Source organism: Parathielavia appendiculata (genome assembly GCF_033297405.1).
Source record: "Parathielavia appendiculata strain CBS 731.68 unplaced genomic scaffold N657scaffold_18, whole genome shotgun sequence".
In the NCBI taxonomy this organism is placed as follows: Eukaryota; Fungi; Ascomycota; class Sordariomycetes; order Sordariales; family Chaetomiaceae; genus Parathielavia; species Parathielavia appendiculata.
Genome location: NW_026944237.1, coordinates 199,724 through 215,731, shown reverse-complemented (window position 1 = coordinate 215,731; position 16,008 = coordinate 199,724). Strand labels below are relative to the sequence as shown.

Genomic DNA, 16,008 nt, shown 5'->3' with positions numbered 1-16,008 from the left:
AGTCACCTCCGTAATATACATAAAGGGAGCCGCTTCAGAGCAACCGATCGGAATGATTCCTTTCTTTTGGGCCGGAGATCGGGCTGTGCCGAAGAGTTGGGAACTCTGGAACATGGCATGTCGGACGCCCAGAAAAAGAGGGTCAGAGAAATCCCCGACAGACAACCCAACTCTTCCAACTTGCAGTGTGCTGCACAGCTCGAATGTGAGCACCACAAAATGGCGGCCGTTTGCCGAGAACTGGCCCAAACCCAAACGGAATTTTGGCAGCCAACATTGGAAAGAATCGCGTTGCGCTCGGACAAAGTGGGGCGCATCAATGCAATCGCGGCCTCTGAATGGATGGTTGCTGCAATCCGGACGGAGGACCTGCCAAGCAGCTGTCTGGATTGGGGCTTGGCCCGCTGTCCTTCGTCTCGCACCCTGCTCTCCTTCATCACAGATGCTTGCCAAAACCCTTCCCGCTTCTGATGCTACTATACGGAACCAACACTGTGCAATTGCAACACAACAGCAATGCAACAGCTTTCCTGCAGCCACCGCCGGCCATCCGTTGGTTTCATACACTCAACATGGTCTCGATCCCTTTTGCTTTCCTTGACAGCCCTGAGTGGCTGCTGCAAGACACCCGGCTGAGATTCCGGCAGTTGACCCCTCCATTTCTTGACGAGCACTCAACAAAGGTTCGCCGTGCTTGCAATCCTCACTCATCCTTACGATTTTCGATTCCCTCTTGTTGATTGCATGTTAGCCCAGCTCTAATAATAACTCAACGTTAGTTTCCGCTCGGACCTTAATGAACGTTGACGTTAGGTAACAAGCGCCCCTGTCCTGAATCAAAATGGCCTTGTCTTCACTTGTCGGGACGGGCTCTGCTGTGGGTGGAAATTGCGACCCAGGGTCTGGGGATTGGTTCCGGGCTAGCGAGTGGGAACGAGTGGGAGCGGACTGGACCGGCCTGCCTGTCTCCCCGCCATTGGCCGCCGACACTTTCTAGAACCGATTGGGGAAGGCGACAGTCCCCTCCAAAGACACCAGCAGCCAGACCACCGTTTGGTGGTATTGCCCGGTGGTGACCTCTTAAAACGGCTGCCGCTCCCGAAAGCCTCATCCTCCGCCCGCCGTCCATGCCGACATGCTCCCACGCACCTGCCGAGAATCGTCAGCGATGATTGTGTCATTGACCCGACACTCTTGAATGGCTGCCCGCCGACGAGGAGAGAGCGAAGGAGAAAGGAAAAAGCAAATGCCTCTCGTCCGGCTCAAGTTACCGAAGCCCATCATAGCCCTGCCCACTCCCGAAATTGTTTGACGCCAACCTAGCCGAGTCGAACGAGCGTCATTTGAACGCCGGACCGACGGGCTGAACTGAGATCCGTTGACCATGGAGCTCATGGCTGACACCACCACCGCTGTATCACCGCCTGCTCCCCGGCGGGGGAGACGGGAGAAGCCATGGCCGCCTGGTAAGCAGAAGAAGCTTCTGCGCCTTTATGTTTGCACCCAAAGCGAGCGCTTGCCCCTCGTGCGCATCCTTGAGCGCCTCAGAGATGGTTCGTTCGACCCAAGGTGCGCAACCCCCTTCCCCACGACCGGCGTCGATGGCGTCGCCCCTTATCCCCACGTGTCGCCGCAACACTCACTGATTGACTCGAGACGGCCGCAGGCAGCGCAACTCGCACAAACACCTGAAGAACCTGTTGCCGGACCGCAGAATTGACGACTGGAGGCCGCGGGACCTGGCAACCATGCTCGTCCGCGTGCGATTCCTGAGGTCGGTGAGGGCGGAGCGGCGGATAAGGAACATGAAAGTCCGCCGGCGACTCGAATCACGGCCGCAAAATTGCTTTGCCCACGAAAGGATAGAATTAGGGAGCCGCATGTCGGTCGACCAGCCCCCAGTGCCTAACGAAACTCAACCTGCGTCCTTCGCTCCGAGCCCAACAACCGACAGCCCGTCCACGGTCAAGCAGTCCGAGTCTGCTGGATCGACGCCTCTGGCCATCAGCACCGCCTCCGCCTCCGACACATATCGCCGGGACAAGTCACCATCCCGAGCCCCCTCCACGACCCCGTCCACAAAATCGGCCAAGCGTAGGTCATGGGCCTCGGTTCTCTCGAGCATCTCGTCTGGGATATCCAGCTTGGCCCGCTCATCCTCGTCAGCGTCTTCCAAGGGCGTCAACGTGAACGCGTCCGGCGCCAACACGGCCCTTAGCAAGATGACGCGGGAAGAGTTTCTGGCCATGCTCCAGGAGAAGCCCCGCAAGGCTGGCAAAGGCAAGGCCGAAACGGCTATGGGCGGGCTGTTCAAGTCCAAGTTCTCCAGCGTCAATCCTACCACAGAGGAACTCAACACCGCGCTGGTCCGCATGTGCTGTGCCGCCCATGTCAGCCGCGGACAGCCTGGTTGTGTTCACGAACGGTTATCGCGGGCAATCGAAGCTCAGCATCGGGATGACGACGATTACAACAACTTCCGTGTGACCGAGGAAGAGGCCAACATGGTGGACAAGTACGGCAACTCGCTGCTCCACGTGGCCGCGAGATGGGGCGCCCGCGTCTCCATCCTGCTCATGATTCTCAAACGCACTGATGACGTCCAGATCGTCAACCACCGTGGCGAGACCTTCCTCCATGTCTTCGACCCGCCAGAGAATCCGCCCATGAGGCCGGTGTCCTTCCTCAACCTCATCCGGACTTTGCGGACCCGCCACTTCGACTTCTGCCACCGGGACGTCGACAAGCACACGTTCCTGCATCACCTCGTTGCCAAGAAGGCGTTCCCCATCGAGACGCTGTACTATGTATTTCGGGAAGTTGGACATGGGGCCGCCCGGTTCCTGGTGGCGAACAAGTCGGCCAACGGCGAGCGGTTATGGCACAGCGTCCGGACGAACCTGGAAAAGTCGGCGCCGAAACTCCACCGCATTTTTGGCGACGAAGTCGAGTTCATCCGCCGCTACCTCCCCGAGTTCTCCGAGGGCAGAACCCCTTCCACGGCCGACACATCAACCATCGGCTCCGACAGCCTTGCCTCCATCCACCCTTCCGAAGTCCCGACCCTCAATCTCCCCCTCGACCCCAACGAAAGCAACGCCCACAAGGTCCGGCGTACCCCCGTCATGAAACTGTTCCGCCGCGCCGCCACAGGCAGGGGCCTGTCGGACGCCGAGCTCACCGCCAAGCTCGAGGGCATCTTCGAGTCGGCCGCGAAGCAGCAGACCGACTTCGATATGAAGGGCTACCTCGGCAAGCGCGACACCGAGGGCAACACGGCATTGCACTACGCCGCCGAGTTCGGCCTCGTCCCGGCCGTGCAGTTCCTCTGCGCCAAGGGCGCGTCAGTCAACGTGTTCAACAACTGCGGCAATACCCCCCTGCAGCTCGTCAAGTTCGCCATCCAGCGCACTGACGTCCGGTCGGACATCCACATGGAGGCGCGCTATCTGAGGTGTGCCGTGCTGCTGCTCGAGCATGGGGCGTTCGACCAGAGCAAGCTCGTCAGCGAGCGGTCCGTCATTTTTCCGTATGATGTGTTTGACGGCAGCGAGAGGTCCATCAGTAACCTGGTCAGGCAAGGGGTTGCGAGCCAGTGCCGTGGTCTGCACCTGCTCACGAGGTCGGTGGCCCACCACGGCCCGGGCTATGTGGATGGGTTGGAGCATGAATACCATCATTGCCAGGGGCAACATGAGGCGCACGATTATCGGGCGGGGGGTGGTGGCGGGAGCGGTGGGATAGGGATGGGGACCTCGATGACGTTTCAGACTTCGGCTTTGCTTGCTTGAGGCTTGTCTTTCGTCGTTGTTTACTGGTTCTTCCCTTTGTGTGGTTTTCGATGGCGATTACTGTATAAATACCACTTGGGTCGGCGCTGGTGCATTGGGAGAGCGTTCTTTCCTCGAGTTATTCTCTTTTCTACCTTCCCTTTTGTTGGGCTCCTGTTAAAGTCTTGGATGCTTTGAGGCTGGCGTTGTTGGCTACGGTTGGGCGAGCGAAGTTTTGTGGCGACACAGTTGCCATTTTGGTGTACATAACGACTTGGAACTATAAACATCGCCTTATCCGGCCTAGTGATGTTTGTTCCTACTTTTGCTTTTGTTGCTGGTATTCATCTGAACTCCTGGCAGCCGGGGAGCGACAAGCCCTTTTTCAAGGGCCGAACTTTCCTGCCGCAACGGATACTCCCAGCTTCCCAGTACCCGCGATCCACGACCCTTTTGTGTTGTCGAAAGTTGAGGCCACCGGTCGATTAAAGCTGCGTTATTCCTGCGATGTCGGGATCTCGGTGTTGGCAGACGACATGGGTAGTCATGCGACGGCGAGCCGCCACCTTCGCCAAGGACTCTCCTTTCAGGTTCTCTCATCTCGATAATCCTATGATGGCAACACGTCCGCCATCTGCCATATCCGACTTCGGCCGATCGGTTTCCTGTTTGGGTGCTGAGAAGGTCTCCAGGTTTTCCCCTGTGCCCATCCATGTCACAGATTGACGGCAGCGCCGGGATCAGCCTCCGGTGTGGAAGCCGTCAAGCTTTCCCGGAAATTCATAGAGTCAAAACGTGAAACCGTTTGGACCTTTCCTTTCTCGGTGGAGCTTGCGAGCGAGGTTTTTGGCAGAATCTTCCATGCATAGCCGAGACGGCAGTGGGCAGCAACTGGGCAAGGGCTGGGTGCTTTCCCGGGCGCAGACGGGAAAGGTCAGCTATAGCTCAGGCTCGAAGCGAATGCGAACTCCCCTTGGGTTTATAACTTGAACTTATTATTCACTGCCGCTTGTAGAGGACCGGCTTTGTGGGTCGTTTGAGTTCGGAGTTGCCCTGGGTGAGCTTTTCGTCGATCCGTCAGGAGGGGAGCCGTCATCTTAGAGGCTCGTGAGCCCGGTTGGGTTTGTTCAAGTTTGTTGGGTAGGGAGGGAAGTGGAAAGGTTGGCTAGCCCCTAGCCCGGCCTTGGTCCTGGTATGATAAAAACCGTGGCTTTCAAGTTTCAAGAAAACTGCTTTGTATTCGCCCAAGGAAAACCCGGCTGCGAACGTGCCGCTACATCGTCACCTGTGCACTGACTGGCTGCCTGAAGATATCTTGACCCCAAAGAGCATGGTCAGACACCCATCGTTCATTGTTGACTGCCAACGCGGTCTTCTGTAGCTCAGCTTCCCGAGACAAACACTGTCCGGTCATTCATGTAAAGTACCTAACCCAAGCTGGGAATTGAGTTGTCAATAACCAGCCAACTTAGCTAACCACGTCAGAAGAGCAATGCTACGGTTCTAAGAGATAACAAGAGGTAAATTTCAGCAATGTGAAAATAGGACTTTACTCCTCAATCTCCTCCTCCTTTACCTTTTTCACCTTCACCTCATTCACCTCCTCTTCCTCCCTATTCTCCTCACTCTTCTCCACCTCCTTCTCTTTATCCTCCTTCTCCTCCTCCTTTCTCTTTGTCTTTCTCTTCCTTCTCCTTCTTTTTCTTATGGGCCCCGGCCTGCTCAATGTCAGGGGAAGTGACCTGTTTCTTCCCCTAACCCAACGTTAGTACTGTACTCATCGACAGGGCGCGGGAACAGTCACGAATGCCTTGCCATGCGCTTCTTCGTCTTTTATGGGGCCATTCATCTAAGTGTTAGCAGACTGTCACGCAACGAAAGGATGAGTACCATGCTCACCTTTCCCTCGTCCTCATTGTCGTCCTCGGCGGTTGCGCTCTGACACCGTCAGTAACCTTGACTAGGTAGGTAAACAGTCGAGCACCTCAATAGCTACAGTAACTCTCTTGGGTGTTGGGGGGGGGGGCCAGCCAGCTTGGCGAGACTGAGACCCTCCCGTGATTGAGAGGACCCGGCCGTCCCCAAGGGTCATCGTGACTAAGGTATGCAGCGATTAACCATCCGATAGATCTCTCGAGTGTGTGTGCCCTCGAGTTCGTACCAATTGGGGAGGCGGCGGGACTGCCAGGCCGGGGGCGGTCTTTTTTGAAGGCATTGTCTGTCAAGGTCATGTTAAATCAGTGAAACGTCACATCGAAAAGCGGCAATGTGCCGAGGACGAGTATCGAATTTTTGCGGTATTTAACACCAAACAGGAAGAATGCGAAGCACGCGGCAACAAGGAAAACTGAGCATCGGAGATACCAGGACATCGCTGAAAGGCAAAGAATAGCAAGAAGCCCAAACAACGAAAACATGAGTCGATAAGCCGGCTATGGTGCTCCCACTTTGCCCGTTGGAAGGCCCGCATTGAACAAGCATTGCAGTTGAAACAAAGCGCGGGAGCGTTCATGTTAGCAACGACGACATAGGCTGCTGTACTCCCGTCGAGAATGAAGCATAGACTCAGCGGCAGCACTTAAGGCCGAACGGTTGCTCAACTGACCGGAAGTAATGGAACGCTGTGCAAGATTCAAGGAAGACGCTTAATGCTGTGCCATGAACGGCGAGCTTGAACAAAAGCGACTAGAAAGCGACTTACGGAGAGTGTGAACTTGGATTTGTTTCTCTGTAAGGAACCTAAGCGTAACTTCGCTCAAGGCAGCAGCTCCGCGACCGAAGTATCAGCGCATTCGTGGTGCAAACTTGTAGGGATACTTACGCTTGCGTTGGCCGATGGTTGGAGAAAGGAAGAGGAAGAGAAACAAGAGGAGAGCCGACCAATTTGACTTCAAGTTAGTGTCTCGCTTTCATGTGATGTGTTCCAACTTGGGGAGGCAGGTCCTGTTTTCTTCAGCTCTTGAGTGCGAACCACTCCTTCCACCGTTCCAAGCCAGCTCCTCCCACATCCGCACTCTTGCCTCTCAGGCTTGCCAGCCCTACTCAGCTCAGCAAGTTTACGGCCAACTCTGAGTCCGACCTTCTGATATTTCGACCAACGACAGAAGGCCAATCTCGACAAAGGGAGCAAGATGCCGTACTTGTGCCCATACACACCAATGCCGACCGTTTGCCTCGACCCGACAAGGGCATTTCGATGATTTTGGGTTAACAATTTGGATGATGGAAGCGGAGTCTCAGACCTACCGAAGAATCTGCGAAACCCGAGTGGGATGCGGTCTCCATGAAACGGTGTCCCAAGTTGCCATTCAAGTCGGTCGTGTGTGTGGCCATGGCCATCCTACTTCGGCTCTAACGTTATCCATGTTGCTCTCTTCATACTCTGCCTTTTCCGTCTCTCCTTCTCGCTTTGTTCTTCACCTTTACTCGTTTTCTTAATTTTTCCGTCCTTTTCATTTTCATTTGTTCCTTTTTTCACAGATTCAAATCACGCCAGTAAAATCAAACCAGGTTGATGCCCAAATATGAAAGCCGCCTTGATTCATCCACTACCATCGAGTTCCGCCATTTCAGAGGCGTCACTAGACACACAGTCCAAGCTAAGATAACTGCCTCGCAGCCCTGATCCAGCTATCACTCAGCTCATTGGCACAAGGTCGTTTGCATGGCGAAGAGTCGTTCGACCTGAGATCAGCGGTTCCAGACCCGAATCATTCCCTCCCCTTCGAAAAGAAAATCTTTTCATCCCCTGAATACCAGGCTCAGGGGTTCACCGTCCAACCCGTCTCGGCGCCCCTTTTCGCTGCGGCTCCACTTCAACCCCCCCGAACTTTTTCCCACTCCACCGGCATTATGAAGAGGTTAAATACCGCAAACTCATGCCGCAAAACCAATTGTTCGATGGGCGTGTGGCTCAGTTGGTAGAGCGTTCGCTTAGCATCTTGTACGGTCATTGTGCAACAGCTCCGTGACATGGTACGTGTATGCGAAAGGTCCTGGGTTCGATTCCCAGCCCGTCCAAAGCACCTTCCTTCACTCCTCAAAGGCAGTATCCTTATGGTTCTTCGCCTCGCATTTCTTTTTTGCTTCTCTATCCCCTGGATCATGCCCATCTCACCTGTTTTCGAGCACGGAAGGGGATCTGAACATCACAAGCGGGCAAAGGTGGGAATTCGGGACAGCCAGTTTGCCGTGATTAGCAACCGCGACACTCATCTACTCAGCTTGCAATGTCCCAGAGACACGACGAAGAAGATTGGTGCCTCCAGTCCATTCCCTTGACTGCTCCACCTATACCCTCACCGTCACAGCAAACACGCCCTGCCCGGCCCCGACATACGCCACGTTCGCATCCCTCTCCGTCCTTCCAAACGCACACGACGTCGAACCTGTCACGGTCCCCACGCTCGTCGGCCTGCCGACGGCCGGATCGACCTCGACGAGCGAGTTCCTGCCGTTGGTCGCGACATAGATCTTGCCGTTGGGCCCAAAGCACAAATCATCGCCCATGAGATTGGTCCACAGTGTGGCGAAGGCGCCCGTGGCCCGGGCCGTGGCCGGGTCGACGCTGACCCTGTGGAAGCTGTTTTTGAAGATGTTGGTGTACCACACCACGCCGTCGCGGTACTTGATGCCGTCGATGCCGAACGGGATGCCGCCCGTGGGCGCCATGGTCGCCGCGTCCTGCAACACCACGGCGTAGGCGCCCGTGTTGACGTCGAACTTGTATACGGCGCCCTTTCCGGCGTCGGCGATGAGCACAGATGAGTTGTCGAACACGGCCAGGCCGTTGAGGTTGTTTGCTTCGGTGATGGTGCGGATTAGGGAGGATTTGGGGGGCGTGCTGGTGAAATCGATTTTGTAGATGCCCTTGCCGCCGATAACGGCGAAGACGTCCGGTGCGTACTCGCCGATGCCTGAGAGGCCCGTTGCACCCGTGACAGTGAGGGCGGTGATGGACGTCTTGGCCACGGGGTCGATGGCGTAGAGCGTGGCAGTGTTCATGTTGGTGGCCAGGATCTGGCCGTTGGAGCGGACCGCGACATTTTCGATTGAGTTGAGCCGGACGACTTGGGATACGCTCTGCCGGCTGGTGATGACGGCACTGTTGGCCAGGGGGACCAGAAGGGGCAGGAGGAGGAACATGGCGGCAATAGCTGGGTTTTCCGGGATGTGAACGATTGAAGTAGAGGAGTGTTGTGACCTGCACCATGATTCTACACTGGCATAGAACCACTTGCCCTTTTCAATGACTGGGAACACATTGGTGCCGTCATAACCTCGATGATGACACCGAGAAAGTATTGGTCTTGGCGTGGCTCCATGAGATATTGGGTTCGCCGCGCCTAAATACGGTACTGGACTGGTGGCGAACGCAGGGCGTTGATTTGAAGCTGTTCCCTTGATAAAGCAATCTGGTTAATCACGAAGCTATCATCTGCTACCGAATAGGGCAACACGGCTCGTCAGCTCCATCCGAGGAATTATATCCCGGCACCAGTATTGTGGCCCGACTGCGGGGAATGTTTGGCCTCCTTACTTACCCTGTAGTACCTAGAGTCTGCTCGGGGCAAGGGTCGTGCCCGGGCTTTACATGAAACGGAATTGAGGTATTCGGGTGCTTGCCCTTGTGTTCGCGTCGTCTAAAACACTTAAAATAATATTGGGTACCTAAGACGTGTAGCTAAGGTAGTTTTAGCTCTTCATCGTTGAAGACAGACGTAGTCAAGCTACAATTTGGTTCCATCGCTCAACACTAACTACAAAATAGCTGCCAGTGTCCAAGGCATATCGAGGTGGGAGGGTGTGTTGACTCCGGTCTCCAGCTATTTACATACCTTAGCTATCGAAAGTTTGTTCGTTCGAATCAGACCTGATCGACAAGGTACACTGTTGTCTGCTCCTTAAAAGATCGCTTCTTATCCTTTATCGACATGTCGTGCTGGCTATTAATCATTACAAAGTCGTTGAAGGTCCGGCACGCCCTAGGGCACAGCGGTGTAGGAATAAAGGGCATTGACTCCCTGGATAACCGTCGCCTACTCGCGATTACCAGGCTGCGCTAGCTTTGCCTTACCACGGCCATCCGAGGTCGTAACCACCATGCCCACGCAGATTATGCCCATTATAAACCCGGTCTCGTCGAAATTGTAGACATCGTCACGATAATGCTGTACTGGCCTTAGTGTTCCATACGAGCGTAAACTACTTGCCAGTGACTTTAGATCCTAGCACTTAGCCCTCTGATAGTCATATCTACGCGTAAACACGTACGGTGCTCTACCTGGCGTTTAACGAATCGATGCGCCCATAGCTTGCCAACAGGAGACGCGTCGCGTGCGCGTAGTAGTTGGTTGGCCACATCTTCCACACCACTCAATCTGGGGGGAAAAGCTCGCGTATATAGCTCGACTATATATCGAACAATCGCCTACTCTTCTAAATGAGTGAGCTTCTTCACCTTGGGAGTAATGCCGCATCGTGCAGGCTTGCCGGCGCGTCGGCGTGCTAGAGTCTTACGTGAGACCCCATAAATCAAAACTGGGGTTCGCCCGCTTAGACTTGTTGGAAAGCCACAGCCACGAATGTGCCGCACCGTAGTAATTGGGTACCAAAAAGATGGGCAACTACTCAATTGATGATGATGTTCCTGTCTGTGTTCTTCCAGAAGTTCCCTGCCTGTTCCTGATCCTGAGAATCCTGGTGCCAAGCCATTAGTCACCCCTGAACTGCCCTCTCTGACCACCTGCCAAATCCAACAAGATTCTTGTCAATTGAAGAGCTTGAAGGGCCAAGAATACTTGGCCTTCTTTTAAAGTAGGTGGCATTTTCAAGGGTAGTAGAGGAAATTTGTTGTTAGGAGCAGAGGTGTCGCGTGGCGTAGGAAGTAGGCCACTCACTGATAATGCACGTTAATTTCTGACTCTTGGTTATGAGTGAGAAGAGGTTAACTCCCGTTATAAGACCGAGCCATCCTGAATAAGTTCAGAAGTGTTATGACCTCCTAATAGGAAACAGAGGGCAAAAGAAGAAAATGTGCTGTTACAGATCATACAGTATTAGCCCTGTGCTTGGTCTTTCATCTGAACAGATGAGAATTCTCTGGGTGGGGAGGTGAAGGGAATTCAGCTGTGGAAAAACTGGGGACTAGCTCAAGGTTATATCCAAGGATATGGAAAAAACCACCAAAAAATTGAGGAGCACCCGATTTGAACGGATAACCTTTCGATTACTCAGTAACTGGAGTCGAACGCGCTACCGTTGCGCCAGCCCCCCAATTAGTATGGAATACTAACATTAAAATTAAAGTTATTAGTAACGCAAATTTGTGGTAAGGGTGAAAGGAACATCGGTTGTTTGCAGAACAACCCTCGCCAGACCCTGCTTTTGGGTGGGTGACGAGTCTTCCACGCTTACTGCATTGGGCAACCGTGCCCAGCCCCTGAATCCAGGTGCCAAGGAGCCAGTTCAGTTCAACACGACCTGCCCACAGTTTGGTTCCTCGTGTAACCACACCATAGTAGAGGACACACAAGCTCAGTTCCTGTGCCCCGTCACGATAAAACTAGGAGCGACAAATGTACCTTAGGTGCTACATATTGATCTCTCCTCTAGTTACGCACTAGACCGCACTGAATACGCCGATACTATTACACCTTCCCTTTAGTCATTCTAAGTTACCGTTTTAACGAGTATGGCAGTAGATAAGGTAGGATGTTGATTCAACTGTTAACTAAACGACTGTCGACTGAAGTTAAACCTTAATGATAAGTAACTCAAAGAAAAAAAAGGACAGCTTCTAATAACATCAACCCCCATGACCAGAGAGATCACAGAGAACAGGACTGGCGGATTTGCGGATACAATTCATGTAGTTGGTACCGGCGAGCAACATCTTGACTTACACATCCTCGTCCGAATCATCAGAGTCAGGGTACGGCTCGTACTCTTCGTTGGAGAGATGTTCAACAACCTTGGCTACCCCCTACAAATCCCCTTCTAAAGCGCCGGTCTTGTCCTCCTCAACCCATCCGTCTGTATAGCCGCCGCCAAAGCCAATCGGCCAAACGTCATCGTCCTTGTCAATCAGTTCGTTCTCCACTTTGGCATCGCCCCAGACAAGACCCGCGCCATGGAGTTGCTCGACCGTCTCTTGAATCTGTTTCGCCCAGCGCTGTCGGAGCGGAATGGGCGTGTGGAGCAGGTGGTCCTCGAGCAAGAGCCCGTCATTTTCGCGGCGGCGGTCAATGTACGTGAGCAGCAGGCCCAGGATTCGACAATCTTCTTCTACCGATACGACCGCGCAAAGACGAACAATGCGCGCGTCGTGCGCCAAGGAAGACTTGAGGATCCGGGGATGGGCTTCGAGCTCCCTTTCAAGCCTTACTGAAGAGTCGGGTACAAATAGCGCGAAGGCCTTCAAGAAGCAAAGCGTCTTGGAGCCTGAATCGTCCAGCTCGACCAACGCCCGTGTCGGCATCTCGGATAGGGCGTAGTCGGGCTTCTCAAACGAGACCTCGACTTCATGGGGATAGAAGAACTTGACGTATTGCTTTAATTGTTTGGCAAGCTCAGGCTCAATGTCGTTTAGTTCCGGAATTCAGCGGCTCTCCTCGTCTCTCATGAGGATCGGGAACGGCTGGTCGTTGTGTACCTCCAGCCGGCAGCGGTACTCTTCCGGGAAGAAGTACTCGGGAAGAAGTGGGTGGGCCTCCCCCGCTGCGATCTTTGCGGGGTCAGAGAACGGCGGGACATCCGGAGCAACGTCCAGAAAGACAGGCTCGAAGGCAATGATGAGCCACGCATGGAAGCAGTCCATCAGGTCTTCCGGATGCTCGCCTTCCTGTGCGTTGAATCCTTCCCACCCGTCTCTGACAGCGGCGATATATTTGCGATAACGGGACTCGACAGCAGGCGAATTGCAGATGAAGAAGGGCGACATTCCAATATGGAACTCCCTGCCGTTGCAGCGGATGGATGTGATGCATTCGCCGGGGCCATCATGACCGAGCCGATCCTGCATGGCCTTTGCCAGGATGCCGGTTTTGGCAGACAGGATTGAGGCCATCATGACTCTGGACTAAATAATAGGGATGATAGGGCAACAGCATTTGTAACGAGTGTGGGCGAGAGTTGAAGAGATGGACAGAGAGGTTGCGATCTGGGGCTAAAGAAACGTAGAGCAGCCCTTTGTGCAACGTTAGGCAGCCATTGCTTGTCGAAACTGCAGTCGAAAGTCAATTACAGTACCAATCAAAGGTCGTAACGTTACCGGAATCAGCTGAGCGATACCAGCAAAGCAGTGGCTAGAGTCACTGGACCTACAGATTGCTGAACAAGCTTCCTTGTAGATTTTGCAGCCTTGAGAAACAGTTCATTCGCTTCACTGTCCGTAAATCACTCGTCTCCTAATTACTTCCTACCAGGTATGTTCCCGCTTTCATTGGAGACGCTGCAGCTGGCTCCATCGGCGACAGATCATTTCACTTGACAGTCTGTTGGCACCAGACCAGAACAATGAGTTGAAGCTGTTGGAACCTGCAGGGCGATGACCGCTGAGATATGCCTTGGAAGAAGCTATTCCGAGTCAAAGCAGTGAATTGAGTTGAAAGGTGGTAAAGTGCTTGATTGACCATGCTGTTGATGGGCATGGGAGAGGACTAAGTAAGGTAGGTAAGGGAGAGGGGTTGCAGTGCTGGCACCAATCAACCACCGAGGTCCGTTGAATGCAGCCATCAAGGCGGCTTCGTTCCGACAGAAGCAACTTAACGAGCCTCCATTGCCTTGGACCGTCACCAACGTTGATTACCGCAGTAGTCGAGGGTTGGCGATACCTTCGCCAATACCTTGGTCAACAAAAACGGCAAGTGTATCACACCTGTAACACAATCACCCAGACGAGCGGCACAGATCACATCACCTCCATCGTACAACGCACGAATTAACCAAGCGAGAAACTAGCATCTCAACCGCGCCATTTGCGTTAAGGTCGCGGTTGGAGAATATATCGAACTCAGGGCCGTCTCATGTCGTCTACGGCCTACAGGCCACCATCCGTGCCGCATCCAATTACCTAGTCTAGTGCAACAACCCAAGCTATTACAGCGCCTCCTGCACCGTTTCATCTGAAGTGTCTCCATCTGAAGTGGCTCAACTTCAGTCTGATGCTCGGTCTCTGGAAGTGTAGCCGGCAGGAGGAGGACTTGCTGGGCCGCGAGGGCGGTCGTCATGCTGGGCGGCGGCGTACTGCTTCCGATTACCAGGAGTCTATCCGGCAGACTCGGCAGTGCTCCAGGCCAAGGGCCAAAGGGCCGCATACGGTGGCCGATTGGATGGGTCTGATGGGGAATAGGGTGGTAAAAATTGGGTGTGGATTTTCCATTTCGACAGTGAAACGACACTACAGATTGCTCAGCATTGTCAGTCGGAGCTTGAATTTGAAGAGGGGTTGCTTCTCTGGGTTGAATGGTCACGGGCCGGGGAGTTCGACTTGCCCTCAGTCAGGGGTTGATTTGTTCAGCTCGCCACTGGCAGCCCTACCTCAACAACGGGGATGCATGCACATCGCAGGTGATTAACAGTGTGACCCCTGGAATTGCAAACGAAGCGCCTGCCTGAATGTGAAGCGGGAGAATGTTCTGCGAATCTTCTCTGCAAGTCCCGACATGCCATTTAACTTGTTGCTCATCCTCTGAGACAGCCGGCAAAGATTGCAACCCGGAGGAGGCCACTGCATGTTAGCAATAAGTTTATAAATCTCGAAACTGCCTCAGACTCCATTGTTTTCGAGTCGTTCGCCGCCACTGCCTCGGTCTCTCCGATCTCTCTCTCTCACACTTGTCATCTGCAGTCGACAATTGATCGTCCCCGCCGGGGCACCGGGGGCCGGCGCTTGACTTTTGGCAGCTCAGCGCCGCAGTCCCGATAGGCCGGTTGGGCGCAGCGCAACAAACACCGCTGAGCCTCACAGTGCCTATCGCGTCCCTTTTGAGGGGCTGCGAAGTGGCCGGTTCAGCCGGCCTGGTCATTACCTAAAGTAATGGAGCATTCAAAGAATGCCTGAACCGAGACACAGATGATCAGAGTCTCCAGGTTTTTGGCCGGCCCCCCACCGATTCTGCGGCTGATCGCTCGCTTAGTGTGGCATGAGGTTGACGCGGGGGCGCGGCACAAGATGGTGTTGTCAGGGTGTTCCTCCTGCCCCTTGCCTGGTTTGGCAATCCGGGAGTCATCACTAACTGAAGCGTGATGTTGTTGTTGGTTCAGGAAAATGTTTTTCTCGAGATGGTACTAGACCATGATGCGCGAGGATTTCAGCCCCGGCTCTCTAACATCCAAGAAATGGCCGTTCGTCTTCGCGCGGCACGCGACGCGTTATACGTCGGACCCCGATAGGCAAACAAACTTCGTGGACCGGCATCCCAAGCTTACAACGCGTCTCTTTTTTTTATTCCTTTTTTACGCGGCCGCCAGGCCACCCTGTAAGGTAAAAGTGGGATTTTTGAGGGGGCCATCATTTGCGGGTCCCTCCGGCGGATCACCCACCAAAAAATGCCTCGAGATAACCCCTCGGTACAATATATGTGTTGCTGATAACTACAAGGCCAACGACGATCAGCAGCCACGAGGGATCTCGAAAGCACATCGCTACATGGTCATGGAGGCCCGTTATTCTATTAGCTTAGAGTCACTGTTTAGAAAATTCCGCTCCCACAACTAATTATGTTTGCATTGGAAATAATTACTGTTACGATGAACATGCAAAGGTCGGCCAATCCGATAAATACCGTAATGGGAAAATGCACCAGGCGGGTATGATACTTCGCATTCCAGGGATACAATCTGCCGTTGATATGTCAACTAGCATTCCCACCGCAAGTAGCATTCCCAGCACAACTACCGTTCCAAGCGCTCCGCTCTCTGATTGGCTGGTATTTCTTTCGGTCATGCCCAATCCGGCTGGTCGATCAAACTGTGGCAATTGGCGCTACTGTAAGCCACTGTAAGCTACCTAAGCCACTGTTCGCGGACGATGACACAACTCACCATACCTTAACCCATGTGAACAACGCACAACTGCTGGACATGAAGACACAAAACGAGGAATTGAGTCTTTTTTTTTTTCTTACTCTTCTTAGTAAGACATCATCTAACGCTAACGTTATTCTCAAACACACATTATATACTGCCACTGGCATCAATCGGATGATACAAGCAGAAACCCGGCGGAGGGTGACAC

At 53.7% G+C, this 16,008-nt stretch overlaps 5 protein-coding genes and 2 non-coding genes across 7 annotated transcripts; 2 read left to right on the top strand and 5 right to left on the bottom strand.

Moving 5' to 3' along the window:
* Positions 1 to 1,384: 1,384 nt before the first annotated feature.
* Positions 1,385 to 3,791, top strand: N657DRAFT_683828 (ankyrin; the record flags this gene model as incomplete). Its single annotated transcript, XM_062796610.1, has 2 exons — positions 1,385 to 1,569; positions 1,667 to 3,791. The coding sequence occupies 2 exons, from the start codon at positions 1,385 to 1,387 to the stop codon at positions 3,789 to 3,791; spliced, it is 2,310 nt and encodes a 769-aa protein (XP_062644023.1).
* A 1,509-nt stretch (positions 3,792 to 5,300) lies between these two features.
* N657DRAFT_649318 (uncharacterized protein) lies at positions 5,301 to 5,692 on the bottom strand. The gene is made up of 3 exons (XM_062793697.1): positions 5,670 to 5,692; positions 5,586 to 5,600; positions 5,301 to 5,524 (listed from the first exon to the last, which is right to left on the bottom strand). The coding sequence occupies exons 1-3, from the start codon at positions 5,684 to 5,686 to the stop codon at positions 5,320 to 5,322; spliced, it is 237 nt and encodes a 78-aa protein (XP_062644022.1). The 5' UTR covers positions 5,687 to 5,692; the 3' UTR covers positions 5,301 to 5,319.
* Positions 5,693 to 7,672: 1,980 nt separating this feature from the next.
* On the top strand, positions 7,673 to 7,790 carry N657DRAFT_t139. Its single transcript has one exon. It is a non-coding gene; the product is annotated as a tRNA-Ala (tRNA).
* Positions 7,698 to 8,987, bottom strand: N657DRAFT_649317 (NHL repeat-containing protein). The gene has a single exon (XM_062793696.1). It carries the CDS (start codon positions 8,913 to 8,915, stop codon positions 8,061 to 8,063), a length of 855 nt encoding a protein of 284 aa, XP_062644021.1. The 5' UTR covers positions 8,916 to 8,987; the 3' UTR covers positions 7,698 to 8,060.
* Positions 8,988 to 10,963: 1,976 nt separating this feature from the next.
* Positions 10,964 to 11,045, bottom strand: N657DRAFT_t137. The gene has a single exon. It is a non-coding gene; the product is annotated as a tRNA-Trp (tRNA).
* A 261-nt stretch (positions 11,046 to 11,306) lies between these two features.
* On the bottom strand, positions 11,307 to 12,962 carry N657DRAFT_674368 (uncharacterized protein; the record flags this gene model as incomplete). The annotated part of the gene is made up of 5 exons (XM_062795746.1): positions 12,424 to 12,962; positions 11,797 to 12,321; positions 11,675 to 11,754; positions 11,393 to 11,416; positions 11,307 to 11,334 (listed from the first exon to the last, which is right to left on the bottom strand). The coding sequence occupies exons 1-5, from the start codon at positions 12,838 to 12,840 to the stop codon at positions 11,307 to 11,309; spliced, it is 1,074 nt and encodes a 357-aa protein (XP_062644020.1). The 5' UTR covers positions 12,841 to 12,962.
* A 600-nt stretch (positions 12,963 to 13,562) lies between these two features.
* On the bottom strand, positions 13,563 to 14,288 carry N657DRAFT_649315 (uncharacterized protein). The gene has a single exon (XM_062793695.1). It carries the CDS (start codon positions 14,084 to 14,086, stop codon positions 13,727 to 13,729), a length of 360 nt encoding a protein of 119 aa, XP_062644019.1. The 5' UTR covers positions 14,087 to 14,288; the 3' UTR covers positions 13,563 to 13,726.
* Between the last annotated feature and the right edge of the window lie 1,720 nt (positions 14,289 to 16,008).